At 36.5% G+C, this 23,009-nt stretch overlaps 1 protein-coding gene across 4 annotated transcripts in view; it reads right to left on the bottom strand.

Moving 5' to 3' along the window:
* Positions 1-23,009, bottom strand: part of ARID2 (AT-rich interaction domain 2) — a 161,213-nt gene that overhangs the window by 46,193 nt on the left and 92,011 nt on the right. For all 4 annotated transcript variants that reach the window (XM_023643424.2, XM_023643426.2, XM_070271289.1 and 1 more), the window contains 9 exons: positions 15,721-15,787; positions 15,376-15,626; positions 14,952-15,048; positions 14,649-14,858; positions 13,623-13,790; positions 7,115-7,196; positions 4,804-4,938; positions 3,947-4,143; positions 827-3,690 (listed from right to left, as the gene is read on the bottom strand). In XM_023643424.2, coding sequence (XP_023499192.1) covers positions 827-3,690; positions 3,947-4,143; positions 4,804-4,938; positions 7,115-7,196; positions 13,623-13,790; positions 14,649-14,858; positions 14,952-15,048; positions 15,376-15,626; positions 15,721-15,787 — 4,071 coding nt within the window. The remainder of the gene's footprint in view (positions 1-826; positions 3,691-3,946; positions 4,144-4,803; positions 4,939-7,114; positions 7,197-13,622; positions 13,791-14,648; positions 14,859-14,951; positions 15,049-15,375; positions 15,627-15,720; positions 15,788-23,009) is intronic.

Raw genomic sequence — 23,009 nt, 5'->3', positions numbered from 1 at the left:
TTCTGGCTATGTAGGAATTAAGAAAGAGAGTGTGAAGGAGAAGTAATCCAGGAAATAGGTGCAACACAATCATTAAGTGAACCCCTAGTTTCAGTGGAAATAGCATTTAAGATTGTCCTCAAAATTTTTACAGGTTGACTGGACCCTCAATTCAGTAGCACTGATCCTAAAGAACACTTTTATTTACTAACATACGCAGAGATGGAATAGTAGGTATAAAAAGGGAACAGGAGAAACATAGTAAAGTAGAGGAGTGAGAAATAAAAATGAAGAATATAAAAATAGTTGAAACAAATTGAAATTATAAGTAATCATACTTTTTAAAGAATAAAGGCAACTAATTCAATACATAAATATAACAAGAACCACTTAATAAAGTTCTTATGGGATTCATCTTTTTTAGAAAAGTACTGTGAAAAGAGGCACAAAAACACATTCATGTCAAAATCAAATATAGAAATTCCCTTTTGGAGTACTTTTAACAATGCCCCCTGCCCAATCCAAAAGAAGACTAAGTTACATTTTAAAACTTCTCCAAAAGATGTTAGATTACAAGTGCTTCTCTATCTCGGGTCTACAAAATTACTAATTTGGGTCTATAACAACGTAGAAAGATTCTTTAAACCATGTGCAAAAGTTAACAATTGAAAACTGTTTAGTATTACCAAGTCAGAGAAAAATTAAAGAGCACGACAGCTTGAGTACACTGATGAGCTAATACCACTAACTTTCCAAAATAAGACATGGAAAAACAGTACATTTCCCCCAAAATCATATTTAAAAATCAGAATTTTTGTAGGAGAAACGTCATAGTAGAATGACTTACCTGTGGGACCACATTCTGTACGTATGTTGGTGGATGCTGCTGCTTTTGCTGAACAGCACTTTCTATTGCTACTTTTGCTACAGTGCTTGGATCTGCTCCTGCTGGCACGGCAACCATTGTTGCACTGCAGCCAGCATTGTTGGGGTCACTGATTGTAACAATTCTAACTCCTACTTTATTTGGAATTCCTGTGACTGTTTCCCTATCATTATCCTCTGCTGGCCTCTTTACAGTTTTGCATTCTGCTGTGCCATTTGTAGACCGAACATCAGATGACAGGGCAGGAGAATGGGATACTCTGGATCCTGAGTGGGGAACTGCTAGGATTTGATGCCCCTGTATAACAGAGGTTGTAGAATGTGGCGAGACAACTACACTTGGGCGTTGCTGAGGCACATCTGAATTCAAACTTGAAGCTAGAGGTCCATTAGGCAAATCAGTACCACTAAATTGCTGTGTTGCCACATTTGAAGCCTCCTGTATACTGCTCACAGATGGTGAACCACCCAAAGTTAATATGGGTCCATTAGAAATTCTTTCTAGTTGATCACCTTTGGCAGTATCTTGCAGAGTGGCATCTAAAGTCCCTTGTGGTTCCACTGGAGATATCTCACCATTTCCTACATGATTGGAAGTTTTGTGATTTGGAATGTTTTTGCTTAAATGAGAACCATCTCCTTTATCAAAATCACAGATTCCATTAACTAGAGGTTTTTTCAAATCACTTTTGATATCCTGCATATCCATTTGTTCTGAGTTCTGTTTTCCAGATGCTCCATTCTCACCTAATTCTAACGATGGCCCATTACTGATTAGTGAGCACTGATTAGCCTCACTTTGAATTTTCCCTGAGTTTGAAGGAGGTAGACTTGAGTCACTGTACTTTCTCCCATTTAAAAGACTTCCCACTTGCATTTCATTTTCCTTTGTATCCCCGTTGCTGGTGTTCATGGTTCCTCGTCGGCAGGATGGGTTCTCCATGACTTCAATTTTACGTTCATGAACATGTAAACCTGTTGCTTCTTTTGCTTCCTCCTCCTTTTGGCAAATTATTTTATCACCTTTGAATGGGGGAGTAGCAGTTGTACAAGACGATTGTCCAGCTGGAGATGCTTGAGTGGCTGGAAGTGTTTGCACCTGAAGTCCGACTCCTGCCTGGGTCCCGCTCATGGTAATTCCTGCTGGAGCAATAAGCTGAGTTGCATTTCCCTGACTCACAGTTGCAGTTGCAAAACTTGTATTTGGCACAACTGTTATGGTTACCTGGTTGCCTGAAGTCCCTTGGAAAATGGTTGCTGGGCTATTTGAGATCAGTGGGCCTGGCAATATTTGTAAGTTCGAGATGGGCACAGTTTGCACTCCCCCTGCGGGTGGCATTGCACTTTGGACCAACTGAACATTTTGCTGCCCAACCAATAGCTGCTGAGCTGGTGTTTGCCCCTGCACTCCAAAACCTGCTGCTTGGTTATTGGCCACCTGGTATACCACCTGAGGGCTGGGAGCTCTTGCATTATTAGGGGGAGGAATCTGTGGAGCTGGGAGAATAAGCTTACCACCCGGAGTTGAAGGGCCACGCTTTGGAAGCAGCAACTGTTTTATCAGACTAGACTCACCAGAAGCAGGCTGAGCAACTCCTGCATTCGTTTGCTGTGGCTGAACTTGCATCTGTACTTGCTGTGGCTGCTGAACTTGTACTTGTACCTGTTGTGGTGGGGGTGCTGGTGAATGCTGCTGCTGTTGCTGCCTTTTCACAGATAGCATTTGACTGACAGTAGGAGGTGGTCCCTGTGATTGAGGGGTGGAAGAAGATGACATGGCAGTAGGGACTTGGTTATTAGTTGCTGGGACAGGCGATGGTGAGGAAGATGGAGTTATGTTTGGTTGTCCAGTGAGCTGAACTGTCTGACCAGCTGGAAGAGCTGCTGGATTAGCAAGAACAATTTGGTGAATGGCTGGTGCATAAGTCTGACCTTGTTGAGCTGGCTGGCTTACAATCACTACACTTTGTTGAGTTGGCTGCTGTGGTTGTTGAATAGGCTGTTGTACCACCGTTGACGAAACCTGCTGAGAAGGGAGAGGTTTTGGTGCAATGTTCTGAAACCCTACCCTGGAGGGTTGTGGACTTGGAACACCAGCAATGGTAACCATTTGTCCCGTAGCTACCTGAAAATTCTGTACTGAAGTTGCTGAGACAATATTAGATGCAGAAGTTGTTACATACTGTGGGGGTGCTATGATAACAGTATCTTGTGGCTGGCTCCCAGCTGATGACTGTTGAGATGAAGTTTGCACAGGTTGGGGTGATGTGGTGATTAACTGTTGACCCTGTGAAACTGTAGAAGTACATGCTGGTATGTTCTGTACTCTGCCAAATATATGACTCTGTGGGACAGCTTGTTGAATTACTGTAACGGGAGTGCCAGAAGGTATCTGTCCTGGTACCACTGTGTGTAATGGAGACTGTTGTGGAATTACAGATGGATGGTGAAGCAGTGTCTGGGAATTCACAACTGTAACAGGTTGTGGCCCTGTATTATGATTCTGAACCACAGAACTCTGAGCAGCTCCTCCTCCCACAGAAATACTAACAGGAACTGCTGTTTGGGGTATAGAATTCTGGATTACTGTAGCCTTAACGACTTCACAAGGAACTGGAGCTTTATTTTGAATGACAGTCACCGGAGCGTTCTGCTGCTGGTGGGTATGAACTGAAGGATTTGGTGGAATTCTTGAAACAGTCTGTGCCACAGTATGAACACCTTGTACTGGAAAAGACATTTGTGTTGCAGTCAAATTTGAAGACTGGTTGGTAACAGGAGTCCTCTGAAAATGGTTTCCTACAGTTTGTGGTCCATGAGGGATTCCTGAAAACGGGGGAAAAGTGAAAATTCATAATGAAATGACTGAAAACCTGCATGTAGGAATTATTTTACTTAATGCAAGAGAAAATAGCTTTAAGAAATTAACATCTAACAACTTTGCATCACATGATAACACAAAAGAACAAGCAAGAAAATGCTACTGGAAAAACAAGGAAAAGTTACATTTTAAATGTATGTAAGTTTTTATTTAGTTTTATTATTAAATTAGTAGTATTTAAAACACAATAAAAATTAATACCTGCAGGTGAAGGACTTGGAGATACATCAGGAACAGAATCAACACGAACAACAGGAGTAGAAACTGGCTGCTGCTGATAGTACATCTGGATGGGAAGTGGTATAGCCCTCCGTTTTACTCCTACTACATGAATATGCGCCTGCCCGTTGTTACTAGAATCCTCCACTCTCTTCACTGTATGATTTGGAAAGACCGTTCTGTAAAGTACACACACCCTCAGTTTTGATAACAAGTACACTAGCAAAAACACTAACTTCTAACAATGTTTACATGAACAACAGCAGTATATTCACTGTTACTTATGTATGAACCAGTATGATTCCTATAGTTATATTCTGCAAGGGTGGGAAGCAAAGAAAGAAATATAAAAGTTCAATTCTCCAACTTTTAAAATCAATATTTATTAACATTGTTGGGTTTTAAATAATTCTACTGCATATATAAGAAACAAAATAGTTAGTTGCATCTAGGCTATGCCTATTTTGTGAACTTTTCAAAATATCAAGCCTTGCTATATGAAGACAGAGTATTATTATATAGACTATTATTCATGATTTAAAAGGGTAAAGGTCATGTCTTTTAACATAGGAAAAAAGTAGACAGGAAAAAAGTAAACTTAATTTGTTCCTTCTCTTTCTTTGATAAACCTCATAATTCTCAAATGCAAACACCAGATGAGATTTCCAAAATTCCCTTGTATTTAAACTTCCACCATACTACAACCTAACCATATGAAATTCAAAGTAGTGGAGATATTTAAAAGTAGATCTAGATAGTTGGTATTTTCTCTAAAGAGCAAGAGGTGTTGTAAGTGATGTAAATTAACTTTATTTAAAGTTAAGAACGATGCATCCTACCTAAGACATTTATAAAATCCAGTTGATGTTAGGATTCCACCACGAGCTAATTTGCTGCAAGTTGAGAGGTACTCAGAATACATTTCTGCTCGAGAGACAGAACAATCTGGATTTACTTCAAAATGAGCATTTAGCCTAAAAGAGGAGAAAAATAAATGGCATTATGCAATATACTATAGGGGAGTCTATATTTAAATATCCTAAAGCCATTTGAAAGAAATGTTATAAACTAATAATTAGACCTATTAATCAAATTTCACTATCTCATGTTATTAGCAAAAATACATCCTAGGTTTTAGACAGACTATATCAAATCAAAAGAGATTAACTATTTAATCCTATTTATTTTAGTATAAAAAATCATTAACTAACATAAAAACTGTGTTCACATTCCAGCGAGAGTAGGGTTGGTCTGTTGGCAACAAATATTCTACAACAAATAGTTATATTCAGTGAATATCTACTCAGGTTCTTGTCTTGTAATAATGAAAAAAATAACAGAAGTTCCCAAATATGAGCTTTAGAGATGTGGAAAATAGAGGAAAAACTGAACTAAAGTTAAACTTTTGTTGGCTCTTGGGTCAAATTCCTTCAGGAAAAAACTTGCCCAAGCTTTCAGCTCCTCCCTAAAACAATACTTCCCATGCTGCACACTCCCTCTCCCCCACTTCAGAGACTTCTATTCCTAACCCATTACAAACTCATTCAAACTTCAGGGTTTTTCTTTCATAAAGTCACCTTCACCTATAAGTTAGAATCGGGGGTCTCATTATCCTTACAGGACTTTTTCTAGGACTCACTATATACAGAACAGGCTGACTTACAGCTGTTTCTTACAGACTGAATCAAATAACAATTATGATAAAGTAAGCATAAAATGATTCTCTCCTCCTCCCGCCCAGAACTGGCAGAAATGTGAAACTGGGATTTATAAGACCAAGTCTATATTCACAGACACATTTTACAGTGGATGTAGTACATACTTTTTTCCAACTTTCATAATCTTCTAAGTACCTAATTTTCAAAAAGACTAGATACAAAAAACTTTTTTGGTTTCAACGTAAAAGATAAACATTTCCAAATATTATTGGAAGAGACTCATCAAGTGTAAAGGGTCAAGGTACAACAATATAGAACATGAGGAAAAAGCAAATAATCAGAGATATTTAAAACCATAAACCTGATTTAAGCAAAGTGGGAAAGTCTAGAGAAAATTGTCACAGGAACAAAGATACGAAAGCACCAAAAACATGGGACACAGAGTGACAGGAGCATGGAATGGGAGACAAATAATGTTACAGAATGGGAGAAAAGGGATCAAGGAAAGAAACTTTTAAAAGTGATACATCATCGGAAAATGATCTTACATTTCAATCCGTTAATCTTCTAAAGAATTTAAGTTGAAATTCATAAACAACGTAGAGGCAACTACCCATGACAAAATGAAATCTAAATAAGTCTACATTTAGTTTTTCAGAAAGCGGCTGAGATATGACTACTCAGTCTTCTCAAGAAAATATTACTTTCAAGTTTCCTATGTCAATGTAGGCACATTGGCTATTCTATCACTTGGTTAGTTTCCCCTTAATACCCAGAAAAAGGAAAACTTAACGAGCAGTGAACAAGAAGTTTTGCTTTTAATGAAAAAGAAGGGACATTTAACAACAAAATCTGGTTTTATTTTTTTAGTCCACTTCAGTTTTATTTTTTTAAAGATTGGCACCTGAGCTAACATCTATTGCCAATCTTTTCTCTTTTTCTTCTACTCACAAAGCCCCCCAGTACATAACTGTATATCTAGTTGCAGGTGCTTCTGGCTCTACTATGTGGGACCCCACCTCAGCATGGCTTGATGAGTAGTGCTAGGTCTGTGCCCAGGATATGAACTGGTGAAACCCCAGGCCACTGAAGCGGAGTGGGCAAACCCCACAGCTTGGCCAGGGGGCCAGCGCCCAAAAACATTAATTTAAGAAAAACAAATTCCATAATCTGACAAACCTTATTTTCTGCAAAGTCAGAGAAACTTTTAACACAAATTTTACTCTGAAAAGAAGTTGAGCGGTATAATAATGAAATTCTAGTCAAAGACTATTTTAATTTTGAAGATTCTGATGAATATATTTCTTTCAAATTATTCCAAAACACAGGTGAAGTGATTTTATATTGTCCTTTCTTTCTATAAGTGATATTCTACTCTAACTAAAGAGAAATACAGAATAAATCCTTCTGGATGACTGTTGAAATACATTTCCTTTTCTCTTTTGCTTTATTCTTCCCAAGGATAAAGCCTTAATAGAAATAAACCACTTACCACTGACAAGCAAACTTCTCACTATCTATTTCCACTATTCCTGGAGGTGGAGCAACATGCTGTGCTACAACTGCTCTGGAAGCTAAAGGAAAAAATACATTAGCTACAGCATTTTTTAAAACTTAGTCACTGAATTTAGTTCATGGATGCTGAACCAATTAATATACCCAATGAATATCTTTTAAAAAGATGTATAAACATAATGAAAATAGACAAATTTGAGAAAGAAACCTATAATGGAGCACATATTATACTAGGCACTTAGATGCTTTTATGAACGATTTTTTAAACCTCACAATCATTCGAATAATAACAATAAAATGGATTACGTCTCTAAAACAAACTAATTTTCCCATGGGTCAGACACTGAGTTAAATACTTTACATATATTATCTCTCTTAATTCTTCTGTGAGGGGGGTACAGAAAAGCAAACGGAGACTCAAAGTGATCAAAATAACTAGCACAAGGTCACACAGCTCAACACATCAGTAAATCAGCATCTCTCAGTTTAGTTATAGAAGCAGACTGCATCAGAAATAACTTTACTTCTGAATTTTAAAAATTAGTATTAACTATAAGTGGCATATATAAAATTTCTGGGATAAGATGAACAAAAAGCTGAACTGCTATGTTATATACAAAGAAACTAATGCAAACATGAAAAATATGAGATAATAGACAGTCACATAGTGATAAGTTATAAACACGAATCTTACATATTTATAGATAAAATTTAAAGTTTAACTGTTTCACCATTGAATCAGCAGTACTTTATAGTTTTTAAACTTATAAAATGTACCCACTTTTTTTCAGATGACATTTTAGCAAAACTTTTCAGAACCCTCAAACAGAACAAATGCATTTCTCAATTATTGGAACTAGAGGAGTGCCACAGCACAGCCAAATCTTTGAATGATCTGAAGCAATCCTAACCTTTGTTTAATGAGGCACCTCCAGGCTTCCACTGGGATAACAGCTAATAGCTGCCACTTAATAAACATTTACTCTGTATTAAGCCATTTACATTTACATTATTTGTCTTAACCTTATATATAGGTCTAAATTTAATTATCCCCATTTTGTAGATGAAAAAACTAAAGCTCAGGGATTAAGTTCACAAAGAAATACATGACAGAGATAGCAGAGCTGGGTGCAGCTGGAAAACTTTCTTTCAGGAGTGCTGAATTTGATTCCAGGTGTGTCACATTTCAGAGGCCATACTGTGATATGCTGCTTCTTAACAGAACATAATAATTAAAACCAAAATTATTTTCCTGGTGCAACTCCAGCTTGTCTTTTCTTCTCCTGACTTAATGACACTGTTGCAGAAAATACCTTTCTAGGGCCTGAAGGGAAATTTTCTTCCCTTATCTTCACCAATTGTACTGTGAGCATACAGCCTACTCAGACTGAAATCTCAATCAATTAACAACTGATTATATGAAACATTAGAAATTGTGAGAAACTTTACATGCAAAGTGTAAAGAAGAATGATGCAGCCACAATTAAATTAAGAATATAAACTGGAAAGATATAATTACTATAAAAGTGGCTACACACTGAGAAGCATCGCCCTCAGAATATCAGAAGACATTCCAAAGGATACTAAAGCACTTATACTTTAAAAGGAATCAATTTCCAGATACTCAACTTTTGTATATATTCCTTCCTAAAACTGCTTTGCCTGACAACATCACCTCCTCTTTGATAATCGCTCTTTTCTCACTTTGGAACAGAAAGTTTTAACTCTCACACATCGTTTATACCATTGCAGGATTACGGCTAAATGCATGACTCTGAAGCCAGGGAGGCTGCCTCTAGAGTTCCATCACTCAGTAGCTGTGTTACCACTGGCAAGTTACTTAACCTCTCTATCTATAAAATGGGGGAAAAATAACAGTACACTGACCTCGTAAGTCATTATGAAGATTAGAGGAGTTCATATGTAAGTCACTTAAAACAATGTCTGGCACACAGTAAGCATTACATAAATATTAGCTATTATTATTATAGTGTAAAAACCTCTGGAACACCAAAGGGAGAATTAGAAACATTAGTGTTCACAAAGCCTCCTTTAATCAAGGTATTATGGTAGGGCTTCCTGTCTATCCCAATGTTTTATATATTATAGTTAAGGGCTGTGTTGAGCATTAGAAATTGGGTATTTTGGCCCTTTGATGTATTCCGAATTCAGATATATTATAGAGTAATGACAATTTTTGCTTAATGTCCTTCCCTCATCTATCCCTCAACTATTGTCAAAGAGTGCATTACTTGATTAGCAGACATCTGATCCTGTCCAAAACATCCAGAAGACATTTGGCCTATGCCAAAAGGTCCTTGAAATTTGGTTCTGTCCAAAACGTCCATGAACATATTTGATCCATGCCAAATGGTTTTGGACAGAACCAAATATCAAGGATCTTTTGGCATGGACCAAATGTCTTATGGATGTTTTGGACAGGACCAAATGTCCTGCAAGGGCATTACTTTGAGGTGAATCTGTGTAAGTAAAGTACAGAGAATATTTTCAAGAAATATTGAAGGTGGTGGCATCTTAGTTCATTCAGATGACAAACTCATGGCAGGTTTAACTGTCTTAGAATTCTGAAGTAAGGAAGGTGTCAGGGGAACACATATTAACATGCTTTCTTGGATTTAACAATAAAGTTGGACTTTTTTCTAAGTAACAGCAAGTGAGGCTAATTAAGATTTTTTTTTTTTTGGTAAGGAAGACTGGCCCTGAGCTAATATCTGTTGCCAATCTTCCTCTTTTTGCTTGAGGAAGATTGGTGCTGAGCTAATATTTGTGGCAGTCTTCCTCTATTTTGCACATAGGATGCTGCCACAGCATGGCTTGATGAGCGGGATGTAGGTCCCCACCTAGGATCTTAAACCGTGACCCCCCAGGCCACCAAAGTGGAGTACACGAACTTAACCACTATGCCACTGGGCTGGCCCCTAAGCAAGATACTTTTGTAAAGACTAACTTTATTAGTTAGGTTATGTGGCAGACATTTTCCATAATTGAATGAGGTAAATCTGTAGCACCAAGGTTTTGACAAATATGTATTCAAAGCACACAATAAAAGCACTTTATCAAAAAAACATTGTATTGGGCTTGGAAAAAAACAATATTTCAACTTTTCTAACCTAGTGGTCCTCACAGTATAGTCTCCTGACCTGCAGCATCAGCATCTCATGTGAACTTGTTAGAAATGAAAAATCTCAGGTCCACTGAGTCAGAAGCTCAGAGGTGGAGCCTAGAAATCAGCACTGAAGCCCACCAGGTGATCTGATGCACTCTAACGTTTGAGAACCACTGTGCTAACACTTCCTGAATATATTAGATTAAACAAGGTGCATCTAAGTAAAAGACTAGAAAGTATAACTTACAGCCAATCTTACTGATATCTTTTTGATATATTTTCAATAAACTTAAAAATAAATGTCTCTGATGACTGGGCAACAAACACTTTTGAGAGTCAAGTATTGTCAATTCTTTGATTTCAACAAAATCAAAGAACTCAAGTCAGAAGATCATTAAATATAATTTTTATAATTTGGGGAAATTCTGATGTAGATCAAGGAATTATAAGGTCTATCCTTATCTATTTATTGATGTGAACTAGATTTCCAACTTACATCTATAAAAAAGAAAAACAGACACTTGATGCTGAACCCAATTTCATTCGAGGAACAAAAATTATTCATTCAGACACACACTGGAGCAATATTTTCCAGAGAACTAGGGAAAAAAGTCTTGTTCATCTCATTAAGAGATGCACTTCCAACAATTTTACTTTTTATTTAATAATTATAAAAATTTGTAATGTATTTACTATTGTTTGATGTACTGTTTATTACTAAAACTTGTAATGATAAAATAAAATTTTAAATACTTAGAGCTTTATGGGTAACAGGAAATTGAAAAATTTTAAATTAAAATGTCTAAATTTATAGCTGAGAAGTATTGATAGGATGGATGATTATGAGTTCAAGGAGAAAGAAGGATATTATATAATATTTCATATTGAGTGTGTATTTTCTAAAAGGATGATGGTTAAGTATCAGGATTCCACAAAAAGTGCTATAATTTTTATTTTAAAATGTCAATTTAGGGGCCGGCCTGGTGGTATACTGGTTAGGTTCACACACTCGGCTTTGGCGGCCCAGGTTTCATGGGTTCAGGTGCTGGGTACAGACCTGCACACTGCTCATCAAGACATGCTGTGGTGGCAGCCCACATACAAAACAGAGGAGGACTGGCACAGATGTTAGCTCTGGGACACTCTTCCTCACCAAAAAAAAAAAAAAAAAAAAGATGTCAATTTAATAGACATAAAAAACATTATGTGCAACTAAACTATGATGAAAAATTCAGATGTCAACCTAAAAATGGGCCAAAGGTTACATAAGTTTTCATAGTGATGAGGGAAAGTGAGAAACAAGTTTGAAGATGACCATTCCATAAGAAAGCAGTATTAAACAAACTATAGGGGAAAAAAGCTAAACTATAAATGGTAACTAATCAGAAAATTAAAAGCTCTCATTCATGACGAGCAAGTAATAAAGTACTGACCAGCTCAAAAATGAACTCTTTCAGCCCCTTAGAAGTCTATTCTCACCTCTCTTAATTAATTACTACATATATGAGCAAGGCACCGACTCTCAATATTTCATCTTGTCCATTTGCCAAATGAGGACCAAATCTTAGGGAGGTTCATTTGTTCAGATCACAGGTCAGTGATAAGGCAAAAGATGGTAGCTTTCATCAGAATGACCCCTGAATATTCTTCAAATGGCCCCTTATAGTTCAGTGGATTACTGACAATTTATTAATTCTTCTAACTCTTTGTTGGACAGTTTCCCCATGGCCCTCAATTAATTTAATCTCCAGTTTTTTCTTTGAGGATAAGAACAAATCCCCACCATCCACTTAACTGGCAATATGAATTGTTTCATTTCTTTTCCAAGGTTGAGAAACTTAATATTCTGACCATTGATTCCCCAATATGCACCGGCTGTTTAACATCTGTTGCCTGTGGGTGAAAGCTCATTGAGTAGATTAGCAGTCAAAAATTACCTAATTTTTTCATGACTTCTATTATTTGCTCAGTTCTGTTAGTTGAATTCAGGTAAGTTAAATGCACATATATTACAACTCTACTATATATGTCAGCAGGACATAATGGAAATCAATGAAATATTTTATATATATTACATACTTTGCTTAAATAGAGTACATAATTTTGGTACTATGGGTTAAAGTAGAAGAGAGACTGGGACCATGATTAAATGAGAGGAGAACAAGAAAGCTGGAGAGACATGATGAGAGTGTGAACTGGCAATGGAAGACTGTCTTTAGGAAGACTCAAGAAGATCTGGTGATTAAATGGATGTAGTAAAGATTACGGATAACGAGATTTTTGTTTTAAGGGTAGTGCGGGATGTTGAGAAAGATCTGAGTGTATTTCTATGCTGAAAGGAAGCAGGTAAAGAAAGAGAGGTTTAAGATACAGGAATGAGGAAAGAGGAAAGCCAACACTCAGAGCCCAGAGTAAGAAGTTAACATCTCCTCCTGAGACAAGGGGAAGCAGAAGGACAATGAGTTCAGATACTAATAAGCTTCTAAGTGAAGGGGTAAGAAGTTGAAGAAATTCATATCGCACAGTCTCCACATTAACTGCAAAGTGAGAGGTAGGATCAACTGAGAAAATGAGCATCCTCCATTTAAAAAAGTACAAGGAAAGAGAAACGTCTTGGGAACGGTGGGAGAGCAGGTGAGGGGAAAGATGGATTGTTTTTGTTAGGACAAATGAAGGTGGAGAAGGCACTCTACAAGAAGGGTGAGAATAATAAAATATAAAAATGACTCCTAATGAGCCAGGAGAAAGAAGTCCAAGGACTGAAGAGAATGCTGGTTATTAGTCAGTTCTGAATTCTAATTAAAGATATCTGAGTTACACAGAATTGACCTAAGGAACCCTAGGAAGGGTGCACAAGTGCAGGTATACACACGTGGATGTGTTTGTATATATATGCACGTGTGTGATCCTAGGCTCTGATTCTGTGGTGTTTGGCCCAAGATTTAGGAGTATTGGGGGTGTTACACTTAGGTATTCTGATGACCATCTGAGAGAATGATAACGTAAGATATGATTAATCTAGTCCTGGTGTATCAATTTCCAATGACCAAAATCACAAATAAGAAGCCCATTGGGTCACTTCTTATTGCTCTCACAGTTGTGAATATCTAATGTCCCACACTCTCAATCCTTTCCAACTTCATTTCTCTATTATACTGTTCTTCTTCTGTGCTCACCGTGATCCTGCTGCTCCTAGAACATATAATATCTAAGAAATTAAAAGTACATCCTCGAGTACTCCTTTAGCCTACTCTACTGTAACATACCAGTTCCCTGTACTGCATATTTCAATTTATCCTTAGCATTAAATCTTACACACCAAAAATCATACTGAAAAAGATTATGTAAAAACACTAACCTGGGGCAGATGCTACATGGGTCTGGGTTTGGACTTGCTCTACAGCTTGTGGCCTAATTTCAGATAAAACTTGATGACTGGAGCTTGGATGTTCGACGAGTTTTACTGCAGCTAGTGCATCAGGGCCAAACATCTGAATATCCATAGAAACCAGACACACTAACATGTCTAAAATAAATTAAAAACCAATAGTTATTCATCAATAATATTATAAAACAATCACATTGCTGAAAAACATGGTGTACAGAATACTGCTTCTCAAATGCCAGTCTATTAATCATTGTACATCAGAATTACCTGTGGATCTTTAAAGAAGATTTTTAGGCTTACTCTCTGAAGACTGATTTAGTCGTTCTGGAGTTGGGGTTAGGTATCTTTATTTTTAAAAAGCTTTCCAAGTCATTCTGATGTGTGGCCAGACTTAAGAACCACTGATAAGCAAAGTGACACCTTAATTTCTCAATAATAATACTTTTTAAGTCAAGTTGTTATTAACTCTGACTTCAGTATTCATACCAAAGAAAGAAATCTTTTGAATCACTGAGTAAAATGCTAACACGATATGCTTTAGTAAGTATGTTTAAAACTGACAATCCACTAAGAAGGTAAGAGTTCATGATTTTAAAGACAGTACCACTACCAGCAACTTCTAGGAAGAGAAGGAAGCTTGTTTCACTCAGTTTTAGTTGCTTAATAGTAGCAGCTGACCATATGAAACAGAAAGACCTACTCCACACAGAGTCACATAGCAGTTTTGTTGATTTCAAATTTGATATATAGTCAAAGAAATAAAGAGAAGGAATAAGGATTACTGACAGCCACATATACCCTGGTCTCTATATGACAGAATTTTCTTGGCTCATCTAAAACAGGCAGAAAGACTAATGTAAACAAGTGTGTCTGAAAGTGTAAGGACTCCCCAAAATAAACAACAAACTCCAAATATCAATTGTGACTTTCTATAACACCACAATAAATATTTTTTCCACAATAAAGAAAACAAACTTTTCTTGGGTTTAGTCTTACCTATGCTCTTTTCTACTTTTGCAATCTTTGTGCAAGCTACGTCTCCCATTTCTGTGAGCATATATAGCACCTCGAGTGTTGAGATTACGAGCAGCACATCAGGTAAAGTGAGATGACAAATGATCTCTCTGTATGAGTCCTGATCGACATATTCACAAATCAAAACACCATTATCTTCTGCTTTGCAAAGATTTCCCAAAATTTCCATGCCTGAAAAGTATACACACAAACATGTATGTGTTTTTTAACAGATGACAAAAAGTTTGCATACTTAGAGAATGAGAAACATAAGTGAGCACTTACCCCTCATCTTCAAAAATCTATCCCTTGACATTAGGCATTTTGTAACAGTATGAAACATCAGATGTGTAGTTTTAAAATCAACAGGGTCCAATAAAAGCTGGAAAAAACAAACGACACTATCATTTAGGTAGGCTTCTTCCAGTGCTGTGTATTTCAAACTTAATAAAAATGAACAGAACAATGCTGCATAACTTTAAATGTAATTACTGTGAGAACAGCCATCACTAAATTTGGAGCATCATTTCAAATATTTCTTTTTTGTCCACAAAAGTGTGTGATACTTCTATAATACCACTTTAGGCAAAAACTATATGTAAGCATTTAATATTGTAAAAATGGCAAATATAATAATGCCACATCCTAAAATTTTAAAGTAAATATTGCTAACTATGAAAACTGTTTTAAGTTACTGACACATGCTTACCTCAGCTGCAATATTTCCTAATGTGTCAAGGCCCAATTGCCTTAGAGAAATAAAATGACTATGTGCAGAAAGTAAGAGGAAACGAAGACAGGTACGATTAGCTGCCAAGAGCTTAACGTTGCCCTCCTCAAAGGAAAGATTTCGCAAAATCACTGCAATCTGAAGTACCCGTTGTCCTTCAATATCATTAATGCCCAGCTTTCGAGGTGGATGAAATAAAGATTCCCAAATCCATTCTCCTGAAGTACCTTCTATAACAGAAAATACATATTTTACTTAAAATGCCATTTCATTTAATACTATTAATATTCCAAAGTTATTTAAAATTTTTTCTCATTGACTTACCATGAGACTTGTTTCTGTCAGAAATGAGGTCACGTACTTCATTATCGTCAACAATATCTTTCCAAAACTGTAATGAGAAATTATTATACTTAATTCTGACAACTTGAAACAACTATTACTTTAAAAATAGTCACACGTACTATAAAACTATAATATTCCTACTTTTTTTTAGTTTATGTAGATATCATTATATTCTACATATTTAATTCTTTGACATACATGCTTGATTTTCTACAGTTTAAGGTACTAACATAATAAACTATCATTATGGACCCAGGGTTCTTAGCCTGGGGTCCAAAGATCCCTAAAAGTTCTACGAAAGAAATTAGAGCATCTGTGAACTTGAATGGGGAGAGAAAATGACATCTTTATGTTCATTAACTTCTAACTAAAGTTTAGCATTTGCTTAGCATTTTCTTCATCTCTGAATGTTAGACGAGAAACCACAGTAATATCAGCAGTATTTGTGACATTGTTATCAATATGCATTACAGATATTTTCAGGTCACTTTATAGCTATGGAACATATCTAGAAATAGTGTTTATGCTCATCAGTACTTGGAAATTGATAGTTATTAATCTCATTAGTAAACTGCACACAATCACAGTACAGTCATGCGTTGCTTAACGATGGGGATACGTTCTGAGAAGTGCGTCGTTAGCTGATTTCGTCGTTGTGCAAACATCATCGAGTGTACTTACACAAACCCAGATGGCATAGCCTACTATACTCCTAGGCTATACGGTGTTGCCTATTGTTCTTAGGCTACAAACCTGTACAGCATGTTACTGTAGTGAATACTGTTGGCAACTGTAACACAATGGTAAGTATTTGTGGATTTAAACATGTCTAAACATAGAAATGGTGCAGTAAAAACACAGTAGAGGACACAAACAATGGTACACTTGTATAGGGCACTTACCATGAATGGAGTTTGCAAATCTGGAGGTTCCTCTGGGTGAGTCAGTGAGTGAGTGAGTGGTGAGTGAATATGAAGGCCTAGGACATTATTGCACACTAGTGTAGACTTTATAAACACTGTACACTTAGGCTACACTAAATTTATAAAAAAAATTTTTATTTCTTCAATAATAACTAACCTTAGCTTACGGTAACTTTTTTACTTTATAAACTTTTCAATTTTCTTTTAACTTTTTGACTCTTGTAATAACACTTAGCTTAAAACACAAACACGTTGTACAAATGTACAAAATCTTTTTTATGTCTTTATTCTGTAACGTTTTTGCTATTTTAAAATTTTTTGCTTTTTAAACTTTTTTGTTAAAAACTAAGACACAAACACACACATTAGTCTAGGTCTACACAGGGTTGGGATCATCAATATCATTGTCTTCCACCTCTACATCTTGTCCCACTGGAAGGTCTTCAGGGGCATAGGTAGTCATGCCCTCCCATGAAGCCATCTCCAATGCCTTCTTCTAGAGTACCTCCTGAAGGATCTGCTTGACACTCTTCTTGAGGAGGTGTCACTCTTTTCAGAAATATATCTGTGGTAGTTTGCTTGTTTTCTTTCTTCCTTTTTTTTTTTTTGAGGAAGATTAGCCCTGAGCTAATGTCTGCTGCCAATCCTCCTCTTTTTTGCTGAGGAAGACTGGCCCTGAGCTAGCATCCATGCCCATTTTCCTCTACTTTCTATGCGGGACGCCTGCCACAGTATGGCTTAACAAGTGGTACGCAAGTCTGCATCTGGGATCTGAACCAGCAAACCCCGGGCTGCCAAAGCAGAACATACAAACTCAATCTCTGTGCCACCAGGCTAGCCCGTTTCTTTTTTTCATCACAGATTTGCTTATAAGCAGATAACACACCACGAACACTCTTCTCTATTAATCAAACACTTTCACTGTTGGGGTCCATGTTTTTAAACTTTTTAAGAAGCATGTTGAAGTCTTCAAAAGCTTCCACTAAACCTTTTACTATGAATTTTCTTGGGGTTCTTCTTCTTTTTCTTCCGCAGCTTCCTTTTCTCTTGCCTGTTCTTTAGCTATGCGTTCCTGTTCCAGTTCCAACAATTCCTCATTAGTCAATTCCTCAGGAAGCACTGCTAGAAGCTCCTCAGTGTCATCCACATCCACACTCAGGTTAAAGTTGTTCGCCTTCTCAACCACAGCCTTGTTGATTTTTGTAGGCTCCTCATCCTTGGCAGATCCTTTGAAGTCACGGATGAACCTCTTGAGTTTCTTCTTCCAGATGCCATTCATACACTCCTTGGTGACATCACCCCAAGCCCAAGCAAGGTTCTTGAAGCAGTCACAGATGTTGTAATCCTTCCAGAATTGGATCACTGTCTTCCTCAGTTGCAGCAATAGCCTAGGCAAAGGTCCTCCTCAGGTAGTAGGCCTTCAAAGCTGCTATTAACTCCTTGATCTATTGGTTGGATCCAGGAGGTAGTGTTTGGAGGGAGAAACACAGCTTCAACATTGGGATGAAGGTCGCCAATAAAAGGAAGACGCCTGAGAGTATTATCAACAATAGGCAAAATCTTCAAAGGTTATGTTATTCTCCAAACAGTACTTCTCCATTTCACTGGCACAGCAATTCAGGAGGGCATTTCAGAAAAGGAGCTTGGTCATCCATGACTTCTTATTGTTCCTGTAGGACAGAGGCAGTGTGTGCTGATACGCTTGAAGGCCCTGGGGTTCCAACTGTGCTAGATCACAAGGGGTTTCAATTTGCAGCCTGCAACACTGTCCCCAAGCAAGACTGTTACCCTCTCCTTAAAAGCCTTGAAACCTAACACTGACTGGGCTTCCTTAAGGATGAAAGTCCTTTTAGGCATCCTTTTCCAGAACAGGGAGGTTTCATCCATATTGAATATTTTCTCTGGCAAGTAATTATACTCTATAATCAGCTTATCTAGAGTTTCCAAAAATTCTTCAGCTGGCTTCACATCAGCACTCACAGACTCACCACTCACTTTCACATTGTGTAATGAATAATGATTCTTGAATAGTTTAAACTACCCAGAGATAGCAGTAAATTCAACATCGTAGGCAGGTCCAGCCTTTTCTTTCAACATTGCAAACAAACCTTTTGCTTTGGCCATGATCATCATGGTGTTCAGAAGAATACGATTCTGTGTGTGGTCTTAACTCAGGTCATTAGAAGTTTCTTCATGTCTGATTTGGCCCTTTTCAGATTCTGGATTGTCTCGTTGCGTTCAATGAAGCAGATCCTTTAACAACTGTCACTTTATTCTTGTTCTTCAAGATTGTAGCTATGGTGGAATGGGACGTGCCTGACTGGTGAGCAATAACCATCACTAATTTTCCACCTTCGTAATCTTTAATCACTCAATTTCATTTCCAGGTCAATCACCCAACGTGGCCTCCTACTGGTAACATCAGCACTGGATTTTGTACGCTTAGGGGCCATGATAAACAAAACAAGAGGAGATTAAATAAAGCAATAAATAAATAAAACAATAGACATGAGATGTTTATGAGGCTGCCACTTGTGTAACATAGCATACTGTTTTACAGTAAACTTTTTTTAACAAGTAGAAAGAGTATACTCTAAAATAAGTATAGTACTACACTATATTTATATACTATAGCTATTTGCTATAAATACATAAATCAGTAACATAGCTGTTTGTTATCATTATCACGTATTATGTATTGTACATAATTGTATGTGCTATACTTTTATATGACCGACAGCACAGTAGGTTTATTTATACCAGCATCAATACAAACACGTGAGTAATGCACTGTGCTATGATGTTACAATGGCTGCGATGTCTCTAGGCAATAGGAATTTTTCAGCTCCATTATAATCTTATGGGACCACCACTGTGTATGCAGTCCATTGTTGACCAAAATGTCACTATGCAGCACATGACTGTATGCCCGTTTACAGACACTTCTGAGACATAGCTGGCTAGCTACTAAGTAAATCCACATGCAGAAAAAAAATCAACAGCAAGTGGCGAACTTATGTGTACACAAATTGGTAACCCATATATTTAAGTTGCTTTCCACTATCCCATGTCTGTTTTTTGATCCATATGTGAGAGGAGATGAGTCAAAGTCCTCTGTTTAATGTTCTTTTTCAGTCTAAGAAAGAAATGCCTTTATACTGATACATCTATACAAAATGAACTTTAACTTCAACTTGTCTATGCCATTTAACTGTCTTGTCTTGCTTCTTTGGTACTAATAAAGAAGCACATGGGCTATTAGTTCACTTTTTACTTCTAAACATTCTGGTATGTATATTTCAAAACAATTGTATTTTATTTTTTGGAATTCAGGTTCTTTTGCATTTAAAGCCACTCATCTGAGAAAAGATCCACCACCAAGAGGACTCACAACACAAAAAAACTCATGATAAAAAATACTTAGTAACAATAAAAAAAGAACTAGATATAAGAAGAAAAAAGACAATGTTCAATAACCAAGAAAAAAGTGCCACAGGGAATTCAAACAATAAAGATATCAGACATGGAATTTAAAATGATCATGGATAATAAAGAAATAAAAGACTGAAAATTCTGGCAAATAAATGGAAACTATAAGAAAGAACTAAACAGAAATTTTAGAACTGAAAATAAGAACTCAATAGATGGATTTAACAACTGAGTAGATACAACTCAAGAAGAAATTACTGAACTGGAAGTGACAGCAGAAGAAAATATCAAGTTGGAAGCAAAAAGAGACAAAAGGACAATAGAAAAAAAGTATGCAAGACACAGGACATCCAGTGAAAAGTTCTAACAAAAATAACTGGAGTTCCTGAGGAAGGAGAGAGAAGGGGTAGGAACAGATGTTTGAAGAGACAGAGCAGAGAATTTTCTAAAACAATTGAAAGAGGTCAGCCCTACAGATGTAAGAAGCACTCTAAAGTCCAAGAAAGATAAATAAAAATGTATAGAAACATCATAAAATTCCTAGAGAGTAAATACAAAGAGAAAACTCCTAAATGTAAAGAGAAATAAAAAGGACAGATAACCTTGAAAAAGATAAGTAAAATGACAGTAAACTTTGTAAAAGAAATAGTGGAATCCACAAGACAATGGGATATTTTCAAAGTGATGGAAGAAAATAACAGCCTAACTAGAATCTTTATACAGTGAAAGGGCTCTTCAAAAATGAAGATGAAATAAAGACATTTCTGATAAATGAAAACTGAGACAACTCATCATCTGCAAATCTGCACTGAAGAAAAACCTGTGAAAAAATTGACGTGGTTCAAACCAAAATAAATATTAAATGAATAAAATAATTAAAAAATGTTTTATAGGGTAAAAATATACATAAAATTAAAATCTAGGAAAAATGCTTGGAAGAAACTTTTGCTCAGGCCATAATGGAGTCACTGATACATAAACCAATGTGCATTAAACAACTGTTTTCAGAGACTGGACAACAAGCAATGCAAAACTGTAATCACTGAAAGATGGGAAACAAATGAGATGAGCCCAATGACTGCCCCATTTTTCACATGGACACTCTTTCTAGACTCTGAAACAGGGACAATAAACCCAAGAGATCATAGCATCACAAAGCTGAGGAAACTGATCAGAGGTCAGCAAGGCCAACACAGCTAGAATTTGAGAGCAAATTTACAAGAAAGGAGGGGCAGGGAAGAGAATGAGTTCCATGAATCCGCAGAAGGATGCCACAGCTAAGTACTAAACTATGAGCATGTATAGTCAAACTCCAAAACGCCAGGCAAAAAAAGAGAACCACCACTAAGGAGCTATATAGATGTATCTTGCTTCACTTTTCTTGTGCTTCAGTTTATTGCACTTCATAGATACTGCATTTTTTCACAAGACCCTCCAACAACAAAAAGATTATGACTCTGAAGGCTGAGAAGACAGTTAGTATTTTTTATCAATAAAGTTTTGGGTTTTTTTTCAGTGAGGAAGATTGGCCCTGAGCTAACATCTGTGCCGATTTTCCTCTATTTTGTATGTGGGATGCTGCCACAGCATGGCTTGATGAGTGGTGTGTAGGTCTGTGCCTGGGATCTGAAACCGTGAACCCCAGGCTACCAAAGCGGAGCATGCCAACTTAACCACTATGCCACCACGCCAGCCCTAATAAAATAAAGGCACAGCCCTAATAAAATTAAAATAAAAATTTTTTAATTAAAGTATATACATTGTTTTTTTTTTTTTTTACATAATGCTATCACACTCAATAGACTATAGTAGGGTATAAACATAACTTTTATATATATTGGGAAACCAAAAAACTTGTGTGACTTGATGTCTTGCAATATTGCTTTATTGTAGTGGCCTGGAACTGAACCCACAGTATCTCCAAGGTATGCCTGTAACTGCACAATCACCAAAACAGAGAAAACTCATTATATATCCAGCTACTTTAGCAGAAATCCAAAAAAGGCTATGTCTTAGGAGTAGAGATAAATTAGTCCTAGAGTAAAGGCTAATCTATACCAGTCATAACAAAGCTTAAAAACATTCTAAAGGATCAAGATCATACATATCAATTAAAAATCATGCCAGAACAAAGATTAACATTCTTTAAAAATACCAAAATCCAGACACTAAGTAATGTAACATTCTCAATATCCATATCTAATTAAAAAATTACTAGACATACGAAGAATGTAGGAAATGACACATAACTAAGACAAAAATCAATTTCAACAAAAACAGATCCAGAAATGATAAAGATAATGGAATCAGCAGACAAGGACTTTAAAACAAGTATTATTAACTATGATCAAGGATTTAAAGGAAAATACAAACTAATTAGGCGAAATATGGGATGATATAAGAGAAAATCAAATGGAATTTCTAGGCTTGAAAAACATAATATCTGAAATAAAAAATACTAGATGGGCTTACCTGGAGAAGAGAACATAAAAACATAACAACAGGAACTATCCACAATGAAGTATACAGAAAGAAAAAAGGTCTAAAAACAATTAACAGAACCACAGTGGCCTGTGGAACAGTATTGTGGTCTAACATGTATAAACACAGTTCCAGGAAAACTGGAGGGGAAAGCATAAAATTTGAAGAAATAATTGTCAAACACTTTCCAAATTTATGAAAAATACCAAATCAAGAAGCTAAATAAACTCCAAGCAAGAAAAGCAAAGAAAATCACAACAAAACTCATTAGAAATCAATGATAAAGAGAACACCTTAAAAGCAGTCAGAGAAAACATATCATAGACAGAAAAACAATAAGAATGAAACTGACTTCTGGTTAGTAACAATGCAAATCAGATGGCAATGAAATTTTACCTTTAAAGTGCTCAGATAACCCCCTAAAACACACAATTT

Source organism: Equus caballus, chromosome 6, assembly GCF_041296265.1.
Source record: "Equus caballus isolate H_3958 breed thoroughbred chromosome 6, TB-T2T, whole genome shotgun sequence".
NCBI lineage: Eukaryota > Metazoa > Chordata > Mammalia > Perissodactyla > Equidae > Equus > Equus caballus.
This window is presented reverse-complemented; position numbering and strand designations above follow the sequence as displayed.